Source organism: Scyliorhinus canicula, chromosome 8 (genome assembly GCF_902713615.1).
Source record: "Scyliorhinus canicula chromosome 8, sScyCan1.1, whole genome shotgun sequence".
NCBI lineage: Eukaryota > Metazoa > Chordata > Chondrichthyes > Carcharhiniformes > Scyliorhinidae > Scyliorhinus > Scyliorhinus canicula.
The window spans coordinates 47,402,454-47,428,760 of NC_052153.1; the positions used below are offsets into that span (position 1 = coordinate 47,402,454).

A 26,307-nucleotide genomic window follows, 5' to 3' on the forward strand; every position below is an offset into this window, starting at 1 on the left:
CAGGGCGGCATGGTGGCACAGTAGGTAGCACTCTGCTTCACAGCGCCAGGGACTCAGGTTCACTGTCTGCAGTTTGCACGTTCTCCTCGTGTGCGTGGGTTTCCTCCGGGTGCTCCATTTCCTCCCACGGTCCAAAGATGTGCGGGTTAGGTGGGGCTGCGGGGTTATGGGGATAGGGCGAGGGGGGGGTTGCGGGGTTACGGGGATAGGGCGGGGGCGGGGGGGACGGTTGCGGGGTTACGGAGATAGGGCGGGGGGGGGGGGGGGAGTGGGCCCAGGTAGGGTGTTTGTTCGGAGGGTCGGTGCAGACACGATGGGTCGAGTGGCTTCCTTCTGCCCTGTAGGAATTCTATGGTGTCCAGAATGTACCATGTTCAAGAATCTTTGGAATTCTCTACGTTAGAGGGCTGTGGAAGTTCAGCCATTGTGCATGTTTAAAGCAGAGATTGATAGATTTCTTTTAAAAAAAAATAATTTTCATTCAACATTTTCATAAAATATCAACAACAAAAAGTAACAAAATTTTTTACACAGAACAGAAAAGAAACCCCCCCCCTCACCCCCCCCCCCGCGCATACACAAAGGAAGAGGATAAATTAACACCCGCCATTCGCACAAAACACACGCCCGCCCCTTCGACAAACCCCCCCCCCCCCATGTATACATAGAGAAAGAAAGAAATCAACGTCCGCCATTAGCATAGAACAACTATGCCCGTCCCTCCGGTCCAAAGTCCAAAACAACAAACCAACCCCCCCCCCCCTCCCTCCCCGGGCTGCTGCTGCTGTTGGCCTTATTTCTACCGCTCTGCCAGGAAATCCATGAATGGTTGCCACCTCCTGAAAAACCCGTGCACTGACCCCCTTAGGGCAAATTTCAGCCTCTCCAATTTAATGAACCCCGCCATATCGTTGACCCAGGCCTCCACGCTTGGGGGCCTCGCATCCTTCCATTGGTGCAAGATTCTCCGCCGGGCTACTAGGGACGCAAAGGCCAGAACACCGGCCTCTTTCGCCTCCTGCACTCCCGGCTCCTCTGCAACCCCAAATATTGCGAGCCCCCAGCCCGGATTGACCCTGGATCCTACCACCCTCGACACTGTCCTCGCTATGCCCTTCCAAAATTCCCTCAGCGCTGGGCATGCCCAGAACATATGGGCATAATTCGCTGGGCTCCCTGAGCACCTGATATACCTGTCCTCACTCCCGAAGAACCGACTCATCCTTGTCCCGTCATGTGAGCCCTATGCAGCACCTTGAACTGTATGAGGCTAAGCCTCGCACAAGAAGAGGAGGAGTTCACCCTCCCTAGGGCATCCGCCCACGTCCCCTCCTCAATCTCCTCACCCAGCTCCTCCTCCCATTTACCCTTCAACTCCTCGACCGAGGCCTCATCCATCTCCTGCATCACCTGGTACACTGCCCACGCGGCGGCAGCAGAGGGAACCCCACCACCTGACAAACGCCCTCACCTGCATGTACCGAAAGGCGTTCCCCGGGGGGAGCCCGAACTTCCACTCCAGCTCACCCAGGCTCGCAAACTTCCCGTCTACAAACAGGTCCCTTAACCTCCTGATACCTGCCCCGTGCCAACTCAGGAACCCACCATCAATTCTCCCTGGAACAAACCGGTGGTTCCCCCGTATCGGGGATCGTATCGGGGATCCCATCGAGGCCCCCACCTCCCCCCTGTGCCGCCTCCATTGCCCCCAAATTTTGAGGGTAGCCGCCACCACCGGGCTCGTGGTATACCTTGTTGGAGGGAACGGCAGCGGCGCTGTCACCAGCGCCTCCAGGCTCGTGCTCACACAGGACGCCATCTCCATCCGCTTCCATGCTGCCCCCTCCCCCTCCATCACCCAATTACGCACCATCGCTGCATTGGCAGCCCAACTGTACCCACAGAGGTTGGGCAGCGCCAGCCCCCCCCCCCCCCCCCATCCCTGCCCCGCTCCAAGAACACCCTCCTCACCCTCGGGGTCCCATGTGCCCACACAAACCCCGTAATGCTCTTGTTAACCCGTCTGAAAAAGGTCTTCGGGATAAGGATGGGGAGGCACTGGAACAGGAACAGAAATCTCGGGAGCACCGTCATCTTGACTGACTGCACCCTACCCGCCAGAGACATTGGCAACATGTCCCATCTCTTAAACTCCTCCTCCATTTGCTCCACCAGCCTTGTAAGGTTAAGCTTATGCAAGGCCCCCCAGCTCCTAGCCACCTGAACCCCAAGTACCTGAAGCTCCTCTCCGCCCTTTTCAGTGGGAGCCTACCAATCCCCCCCTCCTGGTCCCCCGGGTGTACCACAAACAGCTCGCTTTTCCCAAAGTTGAGCTTGTATCCTGAGAAATCCCCAAATTTCCCGGAGAATCCCCATCACCTCCGGAATTCCCCCCACCAGGTCCGCCACATACAATAGGTCATCCGCATAGAGCGACACTCGGTGCTCCTCCCCACCCCGGACCAGCCCCCTCCAATTCCCCGACTCCCTCAGCGCCATAGCCAGGGGTTCAATTGCCAGCGCAAAGAGCAGAGGGGACAAGGGACACTCCTGCCTCGTCCCTCGGAATAGCCGAAAATACTCCGACCTCCTCCTATTTGTGGCCACGCTCGCTATCGGGGCCTCATATAACAGCCTCACCCAACTAACAAACCCCTCCCCAAATCCGAAACTTTACAACACCTCCCACAAGTACCCCCACTCAACCCTATCAAAGGCCTTCTCCCCGTCTAGCGCCACTACAATCTCCGCCTTCCCTCTACCGCCGGCATCATTATAACATTCAAGAGCCTCCTTATGTTGGTGTTCAGCTGCCTCCCCTTCACAAATCCCGTTTGATCCTCGTGGATAACCTGCGGCGCACAGTCCTCTATCCTCACGGCTAAGATCTTTGCCAACAGCTTGGCGTCCACATTTAAAAGTGAGATCGGCCTGTATGACCCACACTGCAGGGGTCCTTGTCCCGCTTAAGAATCAAGGAGATCAGCGCCCGAGACATCGTCGGGGGCAAAACCCCCCTTCCCTTGCCTCGTTAAAGGTCCTAACCAACAGGGGACCCAGCAGGTCTGCATATTTCTTGTAAAATTCAGCCGGGAACCCATCCGGCCCCGGCGCCTTCCCCGACTGCATGTTCCCTATCCCTTTGACCAGCTCCTCCAGCTCAACCGGCGCCCTCAGTCCCTCCACCTGTCCCTCCTCCACCCTCGGGAATCTCAACCTGTCCAAAAAGCGCCCATCCCCCTCTCCTCCGCCAGGGGTTCGGACCGATACAGTTTCTCATAAAACTCCCTGAAGACCCCATTGATGTCTACCCCTCTTCGCACCACATTTCCTCCCCGATCCTTAACTCAACCGATCTCCCTAGCCGCATCCCGCTTACAGAGCTGGTGTGCCAGCATCCTGCTCGCCTTCTCCCCATATTCATACACCGCCCCCTGTGCCTTCCTCCACTGAGCTTCCGCCTTTCTGGTGGTCAGCAAGTCGAACTCAGCCTGGAGGCTGCGCCGCTCCCTCAGCAATCCCTCCTCTGGGGCCTCCGCGTATCTCCTGTCCACCCTCACCATCTCCCCTATGATGGAACCATCAATTCACCAGACACGTGTTTTCCGATATAAATATAGGCTTTAATCTACTTACTACAGAGCCAGCCTGTTACCCGTTGATGAACTCTCGGTGAACTGCAGGCTGACTCTCGACAAGGGTATTTATACAGCAGCACAAGGGGGAGGAGTCGTGGGCAGAGCCAAGGGTGGTGCCCTGTACAAGCTCCTGCGCATTCCCAGAGCTAGTCCCCCCAGTGGTCGGATAACGCTGCTGCGCTTACAAAGATACAGTGTGAATTACTAAGTTACATTCACCACATTCACCCCCTGCAAAAAAAAATCAAGTCCGGCGGGGGTGGTGGTCTACAAAGTAAGTCTGTCCGGTGGTCGAACTGTCCGCTGTGATCTGCGGAGCACCGGGGTTGCAGCCTCTTGCGGTGGCTGGATGGGTGTTGTGTGCTGGAGTACGATGGCGAACTCCAGGGAGGGTTGTGTCCGAGCTTCATACTCCCCTGGTTCGACCGGGGACTGGGTGCTCATCGGGTGCTGCTGGGCCTTCCCGGGTCGATACTTAATATCGTAATTGAAGGTGGAGAGTTCGATCCTCCACCTCAGAATTTTGTCGTTTTTAATTTTGCCCCTTTGCGAGTTGTCAAACATGAAGGCAACCGATCTTTGGTCGGTGATGAGGGTGAACCTCCTACCTGCGAGGTAGTGCCTCCAGTAACGAATAGCCTCCACAATGGCTTGTGCTTCATTCTCGACTGAGGAGTGTCGGAGTTCCGAAGCGGAGAGGGTTCGGGAGAAGAATGCGACTGGTCTCCCTGCCTGATTTAGTGTGGCTGCTAGAGCTACCTCCTGAGGCGTCGCTCTCAACCTGAAAGGGAGTGGATTCATCCACCGCCCGCATGGCCGCTTTGGCGATGTCCTCCTTGATGCAGTTGAAGGCCTGACATGCCTCAGCTGACAGGGGAAATCGTGTGGCCTTAAAGAGTGGGCGGGCTTTGTCCGCATATTGAGGGACCCACTGGGCGTAGTAGGAGAAGAAGCCCAAGCACCGTTTGAGGGCCTTGGGGCAATGGGGGAGGGGGAGTTCTAAAGGGGGGCGCATACGGTCTGGGTCTGGGCCCAGGACTCCGTTTTCCACGACATAACCGAGGATGGCCAGTCTGTTTGTGCGGAAAATGCATTTCTCCTTGTTATACGTGAGATTCAGTTTCTGTGCCGTCTGGAGAAAACGGTGGAGGTTGGCGTCGTGGTCCTGCTGGTTATAGCCGCAGATAGTGACATTGTCCAAGTACGGAAACGTGGCCCGCAGCCCGTACTGGTCCATCATTCGGTCCATTGCTCGTTGGAACACCGAGACCCCATTAGTGACGCCGAAAGGGACCCGGAGAAAATGGAAGAGGCGGCCATTGTATTTATACAGCAGCACAAGGGGGATGAGTCGTGGGCGGAGCCAAGGGTGGTGCCCTGTACAAGCTCCTGCGCATTCCCAGAGCTACTCCCCCTAGTGGTCGGATAACGCTACTGCGCTTACAAAGATACAGTGTGAATTACCATGTTACATTCACCACACCCTACCAATCTCTCCCTCTCTCTCTGCTCCCTTCTCTCCCTGTGGGTTCGAATGGAGATCAACTGCCCCCAACCACCACCTTCAGCGTCTCCCAGACCATCCCCACTCGGACCTCCCCATTGTCATTGGCCTCCAGGTACCCCTCGATACATCCTCGAACCCGTCCCCCCACCTCCTCGTCCGCCAGCAGCCCCACCTCCAAGCGCCAAAGCGGGCGCTGGTCCCTCCCCTCCCCCACCTCGAGGTCCACCCAGTGCGGGGCATGGTCAGAAATGGCTATCGCCGAATACTCGGCATCCTCCACCCTCGCAATCAGTGCCCTACTCATAACGAAGAAGTCGATCCGGGAATAGGCCTTATGCACATGGGAGAAGTATGAAAATTCCCTGGCCCTCGGCCTCGCAAACCTCCATGGATCCACCCCGCCCATCTGGTCCATAAACTCCCTCAACACCTTAGCTGCCGCAGGCCTCCTACCCGTCCTGGAACTGGATTGATCCAGTGGCGGATCCAGCACCGTGTTGAAATTCCCCACCATTATCAGACCCCCCACCTCCAAATCTGGAATCCGGCCCAACATGCGCCGCATGAAACCCGCATCGTCCCAATTCGGGGCGTATACATTGACCAGCACCACCCGCTCCCCTTGCAGCCTGCCGCTCACTATCACATACCTCCTGCCACTGTCTGCCACCACATTCGACGCCTCAAACACCCTCTTCCCCACCAGGATCGCCACCCCCCCGAATTTTTGCATCCAGCCCCGAATGAAACACTTGGCTCACCCACCCCTTCCTCAATCGAACCTGATCCGCCACCTTCAGGTGCGTCTCCTGAAGCATGGCCACATCCCCCTTCAGTCCCTTCAGGTGCGCAAACACTCGGGCCCGTTTGACCGGCCCATTCAGTCCCCTCACATTCCAGGTGATCAGCCGGATCAGGGGACCGCCTACCCCCCTTCCCCGTCGACCAGCCATCACCCTTCCGTAATCCGCCATGTGCCTGCGCCCCCTGCCCCCCGCTCAGCCCATTCCCCACAGCGGCAAACCCCCATCCTGACCCCCTCTACATGCTCCAGCTCTGTCTTGGCTATTCCAGCAGCAACCCGGTACCCCCCCCCTCCTTCCCCCCTCCCCCGAGCTGCGTAACCCTTTCCATTGTACTTCCGTAAGTCAACCGACTCCTGCTGACCCCGGCTGCTCCCGCCACCCCAATGACAACCCCCCCCCCCCCCCCCCCCCCCCCCCCCCCGTGCAACACAACCACCTCCCCAGTGCCGGCCCCACCCACCGCTCCTCTAGTGCAGGAGAAAAGCATCCCAAGCCCTGCCCCCCCGACCCAAAACGTGGGAAAAGACGGGCACATGACCCAACAGGACCACGAACCCCACCCAAACTCTCAACCAGTGAACAAAATACAGACCCCAAACATGACAAAACACCCAAATAAACAGATAACAGTCCCAAACAAGCAAAATAAAAGGCAGAACAGCAGAAACAGGTCATCCAATAGAATAAAGCGAAAGGATACCAAGGAGGACAAAGCCTCCGGCCTGTATACAGCATTCCCCAGCCCTCAGTCCTCAGTTCAAATCCAGCTTCTCTGCCTGAACAAAAGTCCAGGCCTCCTCCGGGGATTCGAAATATAGCTGGCGGTCTTTATAAGTGACCCACAGACGTGCCGGCTGTAACAAGCCAAACTTGACCCCCTTCTTGTGGAGCACTGCCTTCGCCCGGTTAAAGCCAGCCCTTCTCTTCGCCACCTCCGCACTGCAGTCCTGGTATATCCTGACCTCCGCAGTCTCCCACTTGGTACTCCTCTCCTTCTTCGCCCAACGCAGCACACACTCGCGGTTGACGAAGCGGTGAAAACAGACCAGCACCACCCAAGGCGGCTCATTTGGCCTGGGTTTCCCCAGCAGCACCCGATGGGCACCCTCCAGCTCTAAGGGTCCCTGAAACGACCTCGCACCCATTAGCGTGTTCAGCATCATAGCCACATAGGCCCCCAAATCCGAACCTTCCAGCCCCTCCGGGAGGCTCAGAATCCGCAGGTTCTTCCGACGGGCCCAGTTCTCCATCTCCTCCAGCCTGACCACTTCTGATGGAGCTCCTCGTGCGACTCCACCTTCACTGCCAGGCCCAGGAGTTTGTCCTCGCTCTCCGAGGCCTTTTGCCGAAGCTCTCGGATCTCCGCACCCTGAGCCGTCTGAGTCGCCATGAGCTTGTCCAGGGAGGCCTTAAACGGCTCTAGAATCACTGCCTTCAGCTCCTTAAAGGAGCGGTGTAGCAGCTCCTGCTGCTGCCACCCCGCCCGCCGCCATCTTGCTTCTTCTGCCTCGCACCTTTCTCTGCTCCAAAGCTGATTTTTTGACCGCTCCACTCCTAGTCCAGGCCATCCACTGGCGGAGAATCTTAGAGAGAGTGTTCCCACACGGGGAAAAGTCCAACCAGCACTGCTACGGGCCCTTAAAAGAGCCCAAAAGAACGAAAAAAGCGGGAGCTACTGAACGTGCGGCTTAGCTCTGCATCACCGCAAAACCGGAAGGGATTGATAGATTTCTGATTAACAATAACCTACGGATTTATGGAAATAGCGGGTGTAAAACGTATTGAACTGTCCAACTAACCATGATCATAAAAAATGGTAGAGCAGACTCGATGGGCTGAATGGCCAACTCCCTGTTCCTATGTTAATAAGCATTACTGATTCCTTTGTCTATTTATACTCAGATGAGAATTCTTGTAGTCAAAACCTTCCATCATTTCATTGAATGGAAATCAATCAGTCTGTTCAAATTTAGAGCTAATTATATGATGGGAAGCGCCATAGAATTTACAGTGCAAAAGGAGGGCATTTGGCCCATTGAGTGTGCACCGGCCCTTGGAAAGAGCACCCCACATAAGCCCACACCTCCACCCTATACCCACACCTCCACCCTATCCCCATAACCCCACCTAACCTTTTTTGGTCACTAAGGGTAATTTAGCATGGCCAATCCACCTAACCTGCCCATCTTTGGACTGTGGGAGGAAACCGGAGCACCCGGAGGAAACCCACGCACACACAGGGAGGACATGCAGACTCCGCACAGACTCCGCACAGACAGTGACCCAAGCCGGGAATCGAACCTGGGACCTTGGAGCTGTGAAGCTACTGTGCTAACCACTGTGCTACCGTGCTGCCCAATCTCACTAATGCAAGTCCAATGGCACTCGGGTTGGTGGAGGGTGCATGTTATCGGGCAAGCAGGTCTAATTGAAACCTACTGAGTCTGAGTGGGCTTGACAGGACGGAGGCTGAGAGACCCGGGAAAGCTTGGGGAGTCAGGAAGTGAGTGACTCGCCGCAGAAACCCAGTCTCTGACCTTGTGCTCATAGTTTTTATGTGGTTGGTCCAGTTAAAGTCTGTCAATTGCCTTATGAGGTGGGGTGCGAGGGACTCGAGGATGCCCTCATTGGTAAGTTTTTAAATAGTGCCCCAATCTCTTCCTGCACTGGGAGTCCAAAGGTGAGGTGAGAGGGACTGCCCTTGACTCAAGGAAGTATTTGATCAAGTATTGCGTCAAGAAGCCCTGGCAAAACTGGAGTGAATAGGAATCAGGAGGAAAGCTCTACACTTTTTGGCTTCATACCTGGCACAAAGGAAGATGGTTGTGGTGGTTGGAGGTCAATCATCTCAACTCCAGTACATCACTGCAGGAGTTCCTTAGGGTAATGTCCTAGGCCTATTCATCTTCAGATGCTTCATCAATGACCTTCCTTCCAACATAAAGTCAGATGCGGGGAAGTTCGCTGATGATTGCAAAATGTTCAGCATCATTCACTACAACTACGGGCCGGTGAGCCTTACGTCAGTGATAGGCAAATTACTGGAGCGAATTCTTCGAGACAGGATCTGCTTCCATTTGGAAGCAAATGGACGTATTAGTGAGAGGCAGCATGGTTTTATGAAGGGGAGGTCGTGTCTCACTAACTTGATAGAGTTTTTCGAGGAGGTCACAAAGATAATTGATGCAGGTAGGGCAGTGGATGTTGTCTATATGGACTTCAGTAAGGCCTTTGACAAGGTCCCTCATGGCAGACTGGTACAAAAGGTGAAGTCACACAGAATCAGGGGTGAGCTGGCAAGGTGGATACAGAACTGGCTAGGTCATAGAAGGCAGAGAGTAGCAATTGAAGGGTGCTTTTCTGATTGGAGGGCTGTGACTAGTGGTGTTCCGCAGGGATCAGTGCTGGGACCTTTGCTGTTTGTAGTATATATAAATGATTTGGAGGAAAATGTAACAGGTCTGATTGGTAAGTTTGCAGACGACACAAAGGTTGGTGGAATTGCGGATAGCGATGAGGACTGTCAGAGGATACTGCAGGATTTAGATTGTTTGGAGACTTGGGCGGAGAGATGGCAGATGGAGTTTAATCCGGACAAATGTGGGGTAATGCATTTTGGAAGGTCTAATGCAGGTAGGGAATATACAGTGAATGGTAGAACCCTCAAGAGTATTGACAGTCAGAGAGATCTAGGTGTGCAGGTCCACAGGCCACTGAAAGGGGCAACACAGGTGGAAAAGATAGTCAAGAAGGCATACGGCATGCTTGCCTTCATTGGCCAGAGCATTGAGTATAAGAATTGGCAAGTCATGTTACAGCTTTATAGAACCTTAGTTAGGCCACACTTGGAGCATAGTGTTCAATTCTGGTCGCCACACTGCCAGAAGGATGTGGAGGCTTTGGAGAGGATGCAGAAGAGATTTACCTGGATGTTGCCTGGTATGGAGGGCATTAGCTATGAGGAGAGGTTGAATAAACTTGGTTTGTTCTCACTGGAACAACGGAAGTTGAGGGGCGACCTGATAGAGGTCTGCAAAATTATGAGGGGCATTGACAGAGTGGATAGTCAGAGGCTTTTTCCCAGGGTAGAGGGGTAAATTACAAGGGGGCATAGGTTTAAGGTGCGAGGGGCAAGGTTTAGAGGAGATGCACGAGCCATGTTTTTTACACAGAGGGTAGTGGGTGCCTGGAACTCGCTGCCGGAGGAGGTAGTGGAAGCAGGGACGATAGTGACATTTAAAGGGCATCTTGACAAAGACATGAATAGGATGGGAATAGAGGGGTGCGGATCCTGGAAGTGTAGAAGATATTAATTTAGACGGGCAGCATGGTCGGCGCAGGCTTGGAGGGCTGAAGGGCCTGTTCCTGTGCTGTACTTTTCTTTGTTCTTTGTTCTTTGTTCCTCAGACACTGAAACAGTGCACATACAAATGCAGCAATATCCAGGTTTGGGCTGACAAGTGGCATCTTATATTCATGCAACACATGTGCCAGGCAATGACCATCTCCAATAAGATTGATTGATTAATTTGATTGATTGATTTATTGTCACATGTCCTGAAGTACAGTGAAAAGTATTTTTCTGTAGTCAAGGGAATATACACAGTAGACAAAAATAATAATTGACAAAGTACATCAACAAATAGTGATTGGTTACAGTGCAGAACAAGGGCCAAACAAAGCAAATACATGAGCAAGAGCAGCATAGGGCGTCGTGAATAATGTTCTTACAGGGAACAGATCAGTCCGAGGGAGAGTCGTTGAGGAGTCTTGTAGCTATGGGGAAGAAGCTGTTCCTATGTCTGGATGTGCGGGTCTTCAGACTTCTGTACCTTCTGCCTGCTGGAAGGGTCTGGAAGAAGGCAATGCCTTGGTGGGAGTGGTCTCTGACAATGCTGTCTGCCTTCCTGAGGCAGTGGGAGGTGTAGACAGAATCAATGAGGGGTGGCAAGCTTGTGTTATGCGTTGGGCGAGTTCACCACACTCTGCAGTTTCTTGCCATCTTGGGCTGAGCAGTTGCCATACCAGGCTGCGCTGCCCCTTGACTTTCAATGGCATTACCATCACTGAATCCCCTACTATCAACACCCTGGGGATTACCATTGACCACAATGTGAACTGGACTAGCCATATAAATACTGTGGCTACTAGAACAGGCCAGAGACTAGTAATCCTGCAGTGAGTAACTCACCTCCTGACTCCCCAAAGCCTGTCCACCATCTACAAGGCACAAGTCAGGAGTGTAATGGAATACTCCCCACTTGCCTGGATGAGTGCAGTTCCAACAACACTTCAAGAAGCTCGACATCATCCAGGACGAAGCAACGTGCTTGGTTGGCACCCCTTCTATAAACATTTACTCCCTCCATCACCGACGCACAGTGGCAGCCGTGTGTACCATCTACAAGATGCACTGCAGGAATTCTCCAATGCCCCTTAGGCAGCACCTTCCAAACCCATGAGCACTAGCATCTAGAAGGACAAGGGCAGTAGATACATGAGAACCCCACCACATAGAGGTTCCCCTCCAGCTCACTCAGCATCCTGACATGGAAAATATATCGCTGCCCCTTCCTGTTGCTGGGTCAAAATCCTGGAACTCCCTCCTTAATAGCAGTAGGTGTACCCATACCACGTGGACTGCAGCGGTTCAAGAAGGGAGCTCATCGCCACCTTCTCAAGGGCAATTAGAGATGGGCAACAACTGTAGGCTTAGCCAACGAAACCCAAATCCTGTAAAAATGAATTGAAAAACATACAGAAAGCTATAATGCAAGTTGTACTTAATGTTACACAGTGTGAGTATATTACATAACTGTATGGTCACTGTTTAAAATGTGACATTCTGAGAGTGAGCTGTTCGTGGTGCATCCGGGGGATCAGGAGAGAGGGATAGGGGAGCTCCCGCTGAAAAGGGCGGAGAGGAGCTTCAGATACCTGGGGGTCCAGATAGCCAGGAGCTGGGGGGCCCTGCATAGGCTCAACTTTACAAAGCTGGTGGAGCAGATGGAGGAGGAGTTTAGGGGGTGGGATGTGTTGCCACTCTCCCTAGCGGGCAGGGTCCAGTCGGTCAAAATGACGGTGGCTCCCGAGGTTTCTGTTCCTCTTCCAGTGTCTACCCATCATGATCCCGAAGGCTTTTTTCAGGAGGGTCAGTAGGAGTATTACGGGGCCTGTGTGGGCGCAGAAGAGCCTGAGGGTGAGGAGGGTGTTCCTGGAGCGGGGGAGGGAAGTGGGGGGTTGGCGCTGCCCAACCTGTGTGGGTACTACTGGGCTGTGAACGTGGCAATGATACGTAGGTGGGTGATGGAGAGGGAGGGGGCTGCATGGAAGAGGATGGAGGCGGCGTCCTGTGTGGGCACGAGCCTAGAGGCGCTGGTGACAGCGCTGTTGCCGCTCCCCCCAGCAAGGTATTCTACGAGTCCGGTGGTGGTGGCTGCCCTCAGAATTTGGGGGCAGTGGAGGCGGCAGAGGGGGGAGGTGAAGGCTTCAGTTTGGTCCCCGATACGGGGGAACCACCGGTTTGTACCAGGGAGGACGGACGGAGCGTTTTTGAGCTGGCACAGGGCAGGTATCAGGCGGATGGGGTGTTTGCGACCTTAGAGGAGTTGGAGGGGAGGCGGGGTTTCCCCCCAGGAAATACCTTCAGGTCTATGCAGTTTAGGGCGTTTGTAAGGCGGCAGGCGGGGGGGGGGGGGTTGGGGGGGGATGGGTGGGGGGGTGGGTGGGGGGGGGGTGGGGGGGGTGGGGGGGTGGGGGTGCTACTTGTTCGCTATAGGGGATGGGTATTTGGTTTCATGGTTTCATTATTATTTTTGTTAATTTATTGCTTTTGTATTTGAGGGGGGTACTGTTTTTCTCTTTTCTTTTGTCTTGTCGGTTAAAATTTGTTGAAAATCCTGAATAAATTTTTTTTTTAAATGTGACATTCTAATCCAGTCTCCTTATACATTTAGTTTGTACATAGTCTTGAATAATAAAGAGATAAAGAAATGTACTATTATAACTAATCACATATTGTCACAAAGTTTAACTCTAATAGATAGTTAAAGGTAATTGCTTTAAAGGTAATTGTAGGTATGGCCAACAGTCTCTCCAACGATGTGGGTCCTCAATGGGACTCGGCCCTAGTAATGTTCTTGAGTTGAAACTCATACAAATGAAGACGAGCATTTATATAGAACCCTTCACAGCTGCAGGACCTCCCAAAGAGTTTTACAGACCACAAGACCATAAGACATAGAAGCAGAATTAGGCCACTCGGCCCATCGAGTCTGCTCCCCATTCAATCATGGCTGATATTTTTTTCATCCCCATTCTCCTGCCTTCTCCCCATAACCCCGTCCCCTTATTAATCAAGCCTTTATTGGTAGGTAAACAGAAACATCAATGTCTCTCAAACAGCAAATAATCAGGTGTGAGGAGGATGCTGTCTCCGAATGGCTCCCTTGCAGAGTTGGATTTGATTCACAATCTTCTATGCTCAAATGCACTGTGACTGCGCTAACCTGATACTTAAGAGACTTCACTACCCCCATCCCTTAGCTATTGTTGCCTTCTACTCAATATCATACATAAGCTAGTTGGCTATTCCTTATTCCTTTTATTTAGTGTTATAAATGAAATGATTATTATTGCCTTTGGATAGCAGACAGCAAATTGGTTGAAAAGCCGAACAATGTCTGAGGTCATGGTGGCCATTTTATTTTAGATCTCCTCTGGCCATTGCGTGTTTTAATTTGATTCAGCTTCTCAAACCTCTGCAAAGGTCACTGCTCTTGATTTGTGACTGTGTGTCCAGTGTAACTGATTTCTTTTGCCCTTCAGGAAGTCCATGATAAACGTCAGGATTCGTTACAATGGCGAATGTTGAATTGAACATCACGAGAGTTGGCATTACAGTCAAGCAAACTGACTAAACGTCCCAGTCGGTCATTTGGAAAACCATCTAGTCTTCAATGTAAAGCTGGTTCACCTTTTGAAAGTTTGAACTGTTAAATAAAATAATTTGGCTAATTTTGTTGTGATCCAAAATCACCAAAAGTTTGTTTTTATCAAGTTTGATTATGTGCAATTATCTTTATGGAGATAAAGACCTAATAAAGTTGCTGAGTGACCTTTCAGATCATGTGGCTCATTTTCTGCCTGCCTCAATAAATTACAGTGTGGAAACTGGCTTTGATTGGTCCACACGTGTACAAATTGCGGCCTATCTATCAAATAAACCCATAATTTCCCCTGTTCTAACAAGGAAAGCCACAATGGATAATAATAATAGATAATAATCTTTATTAATGTCACAAATAAGCATACATTAACACTGCAATGAAGTTACTGTGATAAAGCCCCTAGTCACCACAATCTGCCACCTGTCCTAGTACACAGAGGAATGTCCAAATTACCAAACAGCACGTCTTTCGGGACTTGTGAGAGGAAACCGGAGCACCCGGAGGAAACCCATTCAGACACGGGGAGAACGTGCAGACTCCGCATAGATAGTGACCCAAGCAGGAATTAAATCTGGGTCCCTGGCGCTGTGAAGCGACTGTGCTAACTACTGTGCAACTGTGCCGCCCACAGTGGAGCTTTAGCAGATGAGCCTTCGACGTCCATCCCTATCCTTTCACACTTACATAAGTGCATAACAAATAGGGGAAGGACTCGGCCATTCGGATCCTCGAGCCTGCTCCACCAGTATGGATGATCTGACTGTGGCCTTAACTCTACTTTTCTGTCCGCTTCCATAACCCTTCGCCCCTTTGTCAATCAAAATCTGTCTCACAGCCGTGAATAACCCAATGGGGGAGGTGCTGTTAAAACTGTGCCCCTGCAGTTCTGGATTCCCCCACTAGGTGAAGCATCGTCTCAGTTTCCTGTCAAGTTCCCTCAGAATCTTATATGTTTCAATGAGATCACCTCTCATTCTCCTAAAGTCCCATGCATATGGGCCCAACCTTTCCTCATAAAACAAACCCATCATCCCAGGAAAAAAGCGCAGTGAACTTTCTCTGAACTACTACCAATGCAAGTATGACTTTCCTTAAGTAAGATGACCTGTACAGAGTGATGGAACCATCAATTCAGCGAACACGTGTAGTTGGATCTGAACAGAGGCTTTAATACACTTACAACAGAGCCAGCCTATTCGTCGTTGAACTTCAGATGAACTGCAGGCTGGCTCTAAGGCACTGATCTTTATACATCGGTCCCAGGGGGAGGAGTCCTAGGCGGAGCCAAGGGAGGAGCCCAGTACAAACTCTCGCGTACTCCCAGAGCGACTCCCCCTGGTGGCCGGATAGTGCAACTGCACTTACAATGGTGGATAATGAACATATATACACGGAGTTATATTGGCAACTATATACAGCATTGATCTTACAACGGTAGATAACGAACATTTATACATGGAGTGATATTGGCAACTTTATTTAGTGTGAATCACATTCACCACATTCACCCCCTGTTAAAAAAATCAAGTCCGGCGGGGGTGATGGCTCAAAGTGTCAGTCTGTCCGGTGGACGAATTGACCATTTTGATTTGCGGAGCACCGGGGTTGCAGCCTCTTGCGGTGCCTGGGCGGGCATCGAGGTCTGGGGTACAGTTGCCGGCTCCGGGGCGAGTCTTCGCCGAGCCTCATACACCTGGTCGAATGGAGACTGGGGGCACGGGGGGCGGGCTGGTGCTGGTGCTCGGGACTGGTGGAGTGAGCTCGCAGAATTGGGGGCGCAAGGGGGCGACCGCATAGGGAACGGGGAAAGGAGTTCCTCGGTGGGGGTAGATGGGGGGTGGATCCAGCGGGTGCTAGGTCCTGGAGGGATACTGTGTCCTGGCGACCGTCCGGGAACTCAACAAATACGTACTGTGGGTTGGAATGAAGCAGGCGCACCTTTTCAACAATGGGGTCGGTCTTGTGCGCCCTGACGTGCTTCCTTAGGAGAACCGGGCCTGGCGTCCTCAGCCACGTCGGAAGTGAGACCCCTGTGGTAGTGCCCCTGGAAAAAATGAAGAGCCGCTCGTGGGGGGTTTGGTTGGTAGCTGTACACAGGAGGGATCTAATTGCGTGGAGCGCGTCAGGGAGGACTTCCTGCCATTGGGAGATTTGGAGCTTTCTGGACCTGAGGGTCAGTAGGACGGTCTTCCAGACCGTCGTGTTCTCGCTCTCCACCTGTCCGTTCCCCCTGGGGTTGTAGCTGGTAGTCCTGCTCGAGGAGATGCCCTTGTCGAGCAGGTACTGACGCAGCTCGTCACTCATAAAGGACGCACCCCGGTCGCTGTGCACGTAGCTGGGGAAACCGAACAGAGTGAAGACACTATGCAGGGCCCTAATGACTGTGTGAGAGGTCAGAGCGGGGCATGGGATGGCGAAGGGGAATCGGGAGAACTCGACAATAATGTTAAGGAAGTAAATGTTTTTGTTAGAGGAGGGGAGTGGCCCTTTGAAATCGATCGCAAGGCGTTCAAAGGGCCTAGAAGCCTTGACCAGGTGGGCCCTGTCTGGTCTATAGAAGTGCGGTTTGCAGTCCGCACAGATCGGGCAGTCCCTGGTGACCGCTTTTACCTCCTCGTTGGAGAAAGGCAGGTTTCGGGCTCTGATGTAGTGGACGAGCCGGGTGACCCCCGGGTGGCAGAGGTCATCGTGGATGGCTTTTAGGTGGCTGATTTGCGCGCTGGCGCATGTCCCGCGGGATAGGGCATCCGAGGGCTCGTTGAGCTTCCCCGGTCGATATTTGATATCGTAATTGTAGGTGGAGAGTTCAATCCTCCACCGAAGAATTTTGTCATTTTTAATTTTGCCTCTTTGCGAGTTGTCGAACATGAAGGCGACTGACCGTTGGTCGGTAATGAGGGTGAACCTCCTACCTGCGAGGTAGTGCCTCCAGTGTCGGATAGCCTCCACGATGGCTTGTGCTTCCTTCTCGACTGAGGAGTGTCGGAGTTCTGAAGCGGATAGGGTACGGGAGAAAAATGCAACGGGCCGCCCTGCTTGGTTTAAAGTGGCTGCTAGAGCTACCTCTGAGGCATTGCTCTCAACCTGAAAGGGAGTGGATTCATCCACCGCCCGCATGGCTGCTTTGGCGATGTCGTCCCTGATGCAGCTGACGGCTTGGCGCGCCTCAGCACACAGGGGAAATAGTGTGGCCTTGAAGAGTGGGCAGGCTTTGTCCGCATATTGGGGGACCCACTAGGCGTAGTACGAAAAGAGCCCCAAGCACCGTTTGAGGGCCTTGGGGCCATGGGGAAGGGGGAGTTCTAAGAGGTCCGGGCATGAGGTCCGGGTCTGGGCCCAGGACTCCGTTCTCCACGACGTAGCCGAGGATGGCTAGTCTGGTTGTGCAGAACACGCATTTCTCCTTGTTATATGTAAGGTTTAATTTTTGGGCCGTCTGGAGAAAACGGTGGAGGTTGGCGCCGTGGTCCTGCTGGTCATAGCCACAGATGGTAACATTATCCAAGTACGGGAACGTGGCCCGCAGCCCGTACTGGTCTACCATTCGGTCCATTGTTCGTTGGAACACCGAAACCCCGTTAGTGACGCCGAAGGGAACCCGGAAGAAATGGAAGAGGCGGCCATCGGCCTCGCACGCCGTGTAGTGGCGGTCTTCCGGGCGGATTGGGAGCTGGTGGTATGCAGACTTCAGATCCACCGTGGAAAATACCCGATATTGGGCGATTTGGTTTACCATGTCTGCAATTCTGGGGAGGGGATACGCGTCTAGGAGCGTAAAGCGATTGATGGTCTGGCTATAATCGACGACAATGCGGAATTTTTCCCCGGTCTTGACGACCACCACCTGAGGTCTCCAGTGACTGTTACTGGCCTCTATGATCCCCTCACTGAGCAGCCTTCGGACCTCCGTTCTGATAAATACCCTATCCTGCAGGCTGTACTGCCTGCTGCGGGTGGCTACCGGTTTGCAATCCGGGGTGAGGTTGGCGAAGAGAGGAGGGGGGGGGGGCGATGCACAGCGTGGCGAGGCTGCAGATAGTGAGTGGGGGCAAGGGTCCGCCGAAGCTGAGGGTGAGACTCTGGAGATTACATTGGAAATCCAAGCCTAAGAGGAGTGGCGCGCAGAGGTCGGGCAAGACATACAGTTTAAATTTGGAATAGCTAGTGCCTCGAATCGTTAGCGTTGCTGTAGTGCAGCCTTGGATTTGGATGGAATGGGAGCCCGAAGCGAGGGCGATAGTTTGGTTGACGGGATAAATAGGGAGGGAACAGCGTCTTACCAGCTCTGGGTGTATGAAGCTCTCTGTGTTCTCTGAGTCGAAGAGGCACGACATGTTGTACCCGTTGATCTGGACCTCCGTCATCGAATTTCTCAAATGCTTGGGGCGAGATTGGTCGAGGGTGACCGCGTTGAGTTGCGGGCCGCGTGGTGGGTGCCCGGGGGAGTCAAATTCTTCCGATCGGGCGTCCTGTCAAGTAGATGCCGCTGCGTTCTGGCGAGCTTGATGCAGGAACACTACGCTGAGTTGCTGGCCATGTGGTGATTGCCCGAGGAGGTCGTACTCCTCCGATGAGCTGTTTGAGTCTGGGGATGCAGCTAGGGCCCGTGGATTGCACGTGGAGGGTGGTGATGAAGATGGCATCCAAGATGGCGGCCCCCATGAATCGCACGTGGCCAGCCGCATGGTGGTGGTTTGCCAAGATGGCGGCCCCCATGGATTGCACGTGGTGGGAGGGGGTGTATTAAGTGTATTAAATTGATAGAACCATCAATTCAGCGAACACGTGTAGTTGGATCTGAACAGAGGCTTTAATACACTTACAACAGAGCCAGCCTATTCGTCGTTGAACTTCAGATGAACTGCAGGCTGGCTCTAAGGCACTGATCTTTATACCTCGGTCCCGGGGGGAGGAGTCCTGGGCAGAGCCAAGGGAGGAGCCCAGTACAAACTCTCGCGTACTCCCAGAGCGACTCCCCCTGGTGGTCGGATAGAGCAACTGCACTTACAATGGTGGATAGTGAACATATATACACGGAGTTATATTGGCAACTATATACAGCATTGATCTTACAACGGGTAGATAACGAACATATATACATGGAGTGATATTGGCAACTATATATAGTGTGAATCACATTCACCACACAGAGCGAATCCTTTGCATCCGGCCTTGGGACAAGGGGATGGTTGGTTTCTCTGATGCAATTTATGGAAGAGCAGAGCATCCCAGCAGTGTTCTAAATAGTTCAGAGTATTAAAACCCCACACAACACCAGGGAGACAGCCTGGGGAGAAGGCACACCGACAGCTTCCATTGCTTGCCCATCTTTATCCCTAGGGCCTTTTTTAAAAGGGTGACCAGCAGCATCATGGGATTTGTTTGGGCGCATGGCACCCCGAGGGTGAAGAGGCTCTTCTTGGAGCGGAGTAGAGATGGGGGGGGGGGGGGGGGGGGGGGGGCTGGCGTTGCCCAACCTCTCGGGGTACTACTGGGCAGCCAACGTGTCGATGGTGGGTAAGTGGGTGATGGAGGGGGAGGGGGCAGCATGGAAACGGATGGAGAGGGCGTCCTGAACGCACAGATGAGGAGAACGTGCAGACTCCACACAGACAGTGACCCAAGCCAGGGATTGAACCTGGGACCCTGGTGCTGTGAGGCAACTGTGCTAACCACTTTGCTAACGTGGCTTCCCGTGGAGTCTGCATGTTCTCCTCATGTGTGCGTGGGTTTCCTCCGGGTGCTCCGGTTTCTTCCCACAGTCCAAAGATGTGCAGGTTAGGCGGATTGGGCATGCTAAATTGCCCATGGTGTCCAAAAAGGTTAGATGGAGTTACAGGGATAGGGTGAGGGGTGGGCTTAGGCACAGTGCTCTTTCAAAGGGCTGGTGCTTACTCGATGGGCTGAGTGGCCTCCTTCTGCACTGTAGATTCTATGATTCAATAATTCCCCTTTTGCATTTTGTTGCAATTTTCCCATCTGGTTGTATTGTTATAACAGAACTTACTGAGATAGTAAAGCTGAACAGGCCGTTGTGTTCTGTGTTATCTCTCTCCACCAGAACGTCAAGGTCTATTCCCTCATTATTTTGGGCAGAAATCTCCTTTAATTGGAATTTTCTTTGTTCCTTCCTATCTGTTTTACCACAATCAGCAATTTTAATTTAAAAAAGGCTGAAGACAGAACTTCTTTTCTCGGCACTGCCCACAGTTATTCACAGGCATGATGGGTAATATGTTGAAGCATTAACACCTTTACAGGGCTCCCACCAAGTTATCATTCCCATCCACTAACCCCGAAGTGATTCACCTCAAGTTCAGGCTGACAAATATAACCTCTCCCCCATCCTGGCACCACCCGCCAACACCCATTCTGCCAAACATCAGGGCCACGATTCTCCGGCCGCATCCTGCCCCGCCGCCGGCTTCCCTATTGTCCGGTGCCGTTTTTTGGAGGCTGATGGGATTGCTGCCACGCCGGTCGGGGTCAGTTGACAGTGACTCCCCCGGCGATTCTCAGGGGCCCAATGGGCCCAGTGGCTGTCCAGTTTTAGCTAGCCCCGCCAGCGTGAATTACTCACCTCACGCACAGCGGGATCTGGCAGGTAAGTGTGCGGGGACGGTCCTGGGGGGGGGGGGGGCACGGGGGGATCCAACCCCTGGGGCAAGGCCCCCACGGTAGCCTGGCCCGCGATCGGGGTCTGCCGATCCTGCGGGCGGGCTGTTCCTGTGGGGGACTTCTTTCCTCCGCGCCGGGCCCCTGTAAGGCTCCGCCATATTGCCCGGAGGCCGGCACGGAGAAGGGAACCTCCGCGCATGCGCGGAAATACACCAGCCGGTCTGCGCATGTGCGAATTCGTGCTGGCCCTTTTGCGCCGGGTGGAGCAGCGGGGACGACTCCGGCAGCAACCTAGCCCCCTCATAGAACATAGAACATTACAGCGCAGCACAGGCCCTTCGGCCCTCGATGTTGCGTCGACCTGTGAAACCCCTCTAAAGCCCATCCATATTCCCTTATCATCCATGTGTCTATCCAACGACCATTTGAACACCCTTAGTGTTGGCGAGTCCACTACTGTTGCAGGCAGGGCATTCCACAAAGGTGAGAAAGGTGAGAATTCCTCACCTTGGGGGCCGTTGACGCCGGACTGGTTGCCGCCGGTTTTCCCGCCGGCGTGGGGACATAGCCCCATTTTCAGAGAATCCCACCCCTGGGATGCAAGACCTCAGAACAACCTGCAATGGCACCAAATCCCAGCTCCTCCAATACTATTGCTCGGCTTCTAGACCGCCTCCCATTGTTAATATTGCTGAAACCCATATATACATCTCCAATATGGATGGACTATCTCTCCTGGGGTTTACACAAAGTCATGAACGTTAAGCAGATCGCACATTCCTGCTCCATCACCATTATGTTGGCAGAAACAAGGAGAAGGCCCTGCTGTGTATATGCTCGAGTATATGAGACAGTCCAGCTCTGGTGACTAAGCCATATCGTTCCCAAGAATGAGCAAAAAGAGAAAGCTTTACGTTTGGAAGGTGATGACCAGAAGGAGAACTCGGCCTCCATTAGTAGATTTGCTGCAGATTAATTTAGACAGACTGTAGGATTGCCAATCACCCAGGAATACCCTGGAGTGTCTAAGAATTAAACTTTAGCCTCCTAATCACTACTGCAAGCAAACGCTGGAGAAAAGCTGTGGAGGTTAAAATATTGGGCGGGGTTCTCTGTCCCACCAGGCCCATTTTCTGGTGGGGCGTTCCTCCTCTGGTAGTGGGACCTTCCGTCTCGGCAGCTGGCCAATGGGGTTTCCCACTGTGGCCACCCCCACGCCCTCGGGAAATCCACGGGCATGGGCGCGCTGCCGACAAAGCGGAGGATCCCACCGCCGGAGAATCCCACCCAATGTTTTTTCCTCATATGCTTTGAAGCTTTATTAATAGCAATATTGGAGAGAGGAAAGAAAAGGGCTGTTTGACTGTCTGGGCGATTACAGTGCATTCGGTGGTACTTCCAGGAATGTGTGCAACTAGGGTTGGCAAGCTTATTGGGAGAGGGGAGGGTCAGACAGATTGCGGGCGTTCAGACGATTGGGGGTGGATGGGTGCTGACAAATCATGAGACATTGACCTTATATGAACTTCAACCTTCTGTCTGTAGTGATAACATGGTTGTGTTGTAATTCACCAACTGACCACTAGGAGTCTCACTAGTATATAAGTGAATGTTAGAGTCAGATGACCTCAGGCTGACTGAAGTGATTGTTTTTGGTCCCTAGCTACTGACTTCACGGTTTCATCCCTCTCCCTTTCGACAGTCCAGTCTATTCCCAGTCTTGGCGCCATATTGGACCTGAGATGGGTTTCTGATCGTCTAATCGCACCATCACCAAGACCACCTGTTTCCACGTCTGTAACATTTCTCACCGTCACCCTATTTAAACCCATTCGCAGTTTTGTTACTTCTAGATTTCGCAATTCCAATGCAGTCGTTTGGTAGTAACTTGAGTATTGCTGAAAAAAGAGACATGCTGTGAAAGCTTTTCATTTTGCACTCATCAGACCAGATGCAAGAATGCCAAATTTCCATACTAGAAGAAACAAATGATAACCTAAGGGTTAAAATGAGTGAAGAAATTATGCAAATTAGTATTGGCAGAGATAAAGTATTGGAGACACTTAAGGAACTAAAATCTAACAAATCCCATGACCTGATGGCCTACACCCTGGATTTTCAAAGAGATTGCTGCATAGATGGTGGATGTGCGAACAATAATTTTCCAAAATTCCTTCGATTCAGGAATGGTCCCACTAGATTGACAGTTGTCAAATGTTACATTGCTTTTCAAGAAAAGAGGGAGCGAGAAAGCAGTAAACTACAGCGCTCTGTAGTGCTCTCTCCCAGCACTCTGGAGACCCCTGGGTGGTTGGGGACAGGGCAGTATGGTGCCCTGGTACTCCTGGCACCTGGGCACCACCAGTCTGGCACCTTGACACTGCCACGCTGGCACTGCCGGGGGCCTGTGTGGCGCTGCCAAAGGTCAGGGTCTGAGGGGGGCCCTGTCTATTAAAGGGGGGGGTAAGGGGGATATGAAGGGTGTGATGCTGTTAAGGGTGGGTATGAAGGGGCCTCATAAAGATTGGGGAGGTTGAAGGAGGGGGTCCCGAAAGGATGGGTGGGGATGCCTGAAAAGTGGAGGCCTTCAGTGGCCCCACAACAAGGTATCCTCACTTGTAATGCCCATGTGTGCCTGGGGGTGACATTGTCTGTGGGTGAGAGGTGTGGGGTGCCCTGAAGCTCACTTAGAGATTGGGGCAACCTTTCAAAATGACGCCCCGATCTCTGAGGAGCTGGTCTTGCCGGCACGTTCAGCTCCCCACTGCTGAAAACATTTCTAAGTGTGCGCTAGACCAGAGAGAAACTCTCAAGGCCCCAAGAAATGTGGGGGGAATACCAACGTGGATCTTATTCAAAAAGCCGTTGGGAAACATGGCATGAAACCCGCTCAAAATGACACAGAAATATTCTGTTGAATCCCACCCGGTATGTTGGAATTTATTGTAAGGAAATTGGAGTACTAAAATAAAAAAGTTTTGGTAGAATTGTAAAGGATTTTTGTGAAGCTGTGTGCAGCTTTGGTCAGCACAGTTAAGAAAGGATATATTTGCATTGCAGGCAGTGCAGCAAATTAGGGGGTAGCATGGTAGCATTGTGGATAGCACAATTGCTTCACAGCGCCAGGGTCCCAGGTTCGATTCCGGCTTGGGTCACTGTCTCTGCGGAGTCTGCACATCCTCCCCGTGTGTGCGTGGGTTTCCTCCGGGTTCTCCGGTTTCCTCCCACAGTCCAAAGATGTGCAGGTTAGGTGGATTGGCCATGATAAAGTGCCCTTAGTGTCCAAAATTGCCCTTAGTGTTGGGTGGGGTTACTGGGATAGGGCGGCGGCATTGACCTTGGGTAGGGTGCTCTTTCCAAGAGCCGGTGCAGACTCTATGGGCCGAATGGCCTCCTTCTGCACTGTAAATTCTATGTAAATTCTATAATTCTATGAAATGTCACCAAATAGGTGCCTGGCATGAGGGGGTTGTCCGATGATGAGAGGCTGAGTAAACTGGGCTTATATTCTCTGGGGTTTGGAGCAATGACAGGTGATCTCATTTAAAGCTACAAAATTCTGAAGGGGCTTAATAGGGTGGATGTTAAAGGATTGTTCCTATTGGCCGGAGAATTTAAAACACGGGACACAGTGTCTGGATAAGAGGCCAAATATTTAGGACTGAGTTGAGGAGAAATTTCTTGGCCGACTTCTCCAGTCGTCGGGATGCTCTGTTCCTGTCAGCAGCCCACCCCCTGCCTGTGGGTTTCCCGGCAGCGTGTGGCGGCTTCCATGGGAAATCCCACTGACAAGTGGCAGGAGGATAGAATCCCACCGCCAGCGAACGGCGCGCCGTCGAGGAACACGCGGCTTGGGGGGGGGGGGGGGCTGAGAATCCAGTCCCCTTTACTCAAAGGGGTGTGAACCTTCAGAATTCTCTACCCCAAAGGGTTGTACTGCTCTATTATTGAATTCATTTCAGGCTGGGAGAGGCTGATTTTTGATCATGAGGGATATGGGGAAAGGGTGGGAAAGCGGAGTTGAAGCCCAAGATCCGCCATGATCAGAGTGAATGGTGGAGCAGGCTCAATGGGCCCTGAGCCGAGGTGCACTCCTGCTCCTATTTCGTATGCTCTTATTTCAAAGAGAACAATTTATGCCACATGAGAAAAGGTGTGCTGACTGGTTGGCAAGTTGGCTCTGATTGCTGAACGCATTGTCATGGTATATGCACCAGGAAGCTATTCCCCCCCCCATGATTTTGTTTATTGAAAAAAGGCGCAATGGCTGGACGTGTTCTTTGTTCCTGCGGAGATCATATGAATAAAGTTACCTTGTAGCAAGCATAAGTAAATTACATTGCAAGCCCATCTGATAATCTTAAATTGGATGTTAGTGTAATTCTCAGCACACTCGGATTATTCAGAAAGCTGCCCATTCATCAAATCACATCTACCTCCATGACCAAACCTTTTGTGACCTGTCCTAATGTGTGACCAATTATGTGGCGTTGTGCCAAGCATAGCTTGATAATGCTACTTCAAAACATCATGGGATGTTTTTCTGAGTTAAAGGTGCTATATAGATGCCAGTTATTGTAGGATACTGAATTGAACCAATGTATGGGGAGAAGATTTGCACAGTTTGCACATATCCTCCATCCACCATCCCTCATAAACTTCAACTCATCCAAACCTGTGCTGCCACAATCCACATCAAATCCACTCACCCATCAGCTTCATCCTGGCATCTCCTTGAGATCTTACAATTCCTGAATTCTCTGACTTTGCATCCTCCTTCCTTTCACCTTTGGCAGCTGCGCCTTCAGTCATCCAGGTCCCATGATTTGAAATACCCTCACCACACACCCCACCTCACCTCCCCCTTCCCCTCTAATACCCATCTGTATGGACAGGCTTTTAGTCACCCCATCTAATATCTTTAGCTCTGCATCCATTTCTTTTGATTGAGAGATCATTCCAGTTTTAGCTTCTTTCCAACCTAGCGGGACTTCTCATGTGCTCTGGCTATCCCAACATGCTTTTGATTTTCTAGTCATTATCGATTCTATGAAAGATGAGGCATGACACCATGTGTTCTGGTTTCAGGACTTTTAATTATACAATTAGTTTGTGATTGAGCTTGAATTTCTCATCTCATGTCCTCTCCATCAATAAGTCTGTCTAGTTCCACCTCCAAAATATAGCCCATTTCTGCCCTGCCTCAGCCCATCAACTGCCGAGACCCTCATCCAGACTTGACTATCCCAGAACTCCCCTGGCAATTCTCCCTTCTCATGTCCTTAAACTTGAGTTCATTCAAAAGCCCTGCTGCCCATATACTAACTTGCACCAATTCCACTCACCCATTACATCTGTGCTTGTTAATTTACATTGCCTCCCGGTCTACCAACACCTTGGAATTTCAATTTTCATTCTTGTGTTCAAATCCTTCCGTGACTTCACTTCTCCCCACTTTTGAAATCTCCTCTAGTCCTTCAGCCGTCCAGGAACTCTACATTCCTCCTGCTCTAGCCTCTTATGCATCCCTCATTTTCTGACTTCTGTAACATCCTCCTTCAATCTCTCTGCTTCTCCAACTCGCTTATTTCCTTTAAAATGCTCTTTATAATCTATCTCTTTGACCAACAATGCTAACGTCTCCAGCTTCAACTCACTGTCAATTTATTTGTCTGATTTTGCCTTTGAATAAAACATCTCAATGAGCTTCAAAGTTGAAGTGCTAGAAATGCGTGTTGTTGATGAAATGGCTGAAGTTCATGTCGCTAAGATGAATAATTCATGGTATC

At 51.9% G+C, this 26,307-nt stretch overlaps 1 protein-coding gene across 3 annotated transcripts in view; it reads left to right on the forward strand.

Annotated features, from left to right (window-relative positions):
* Nucleotides 1-14,074, forward strand: part of LOC119969981 (trypsin inhibitor ClTI-1-like) — a 32,774-nt gene extending 18,700 nt beyond the window's left edge. For all 3 annotated transcript variants that reach the window (XR_005461499.1, XM_038803950.1, XM_038803949.1), the window contains exon 4: nt 13,779-14,074. Coding sequence is in view for 2 of the 3 variants with exons in the window: in XM_038803950.1 (XP_038659878.1) it covers nt 13,779-13,824 (46 nt within the window). In the remaining variant the exon portion in view is untranslated. The remainder of the gene's footprint in view (nt 1-13,778) is intronic.
* Nucleotides 14,075-26,307: the final 12,233 nt, after the last annotated feature.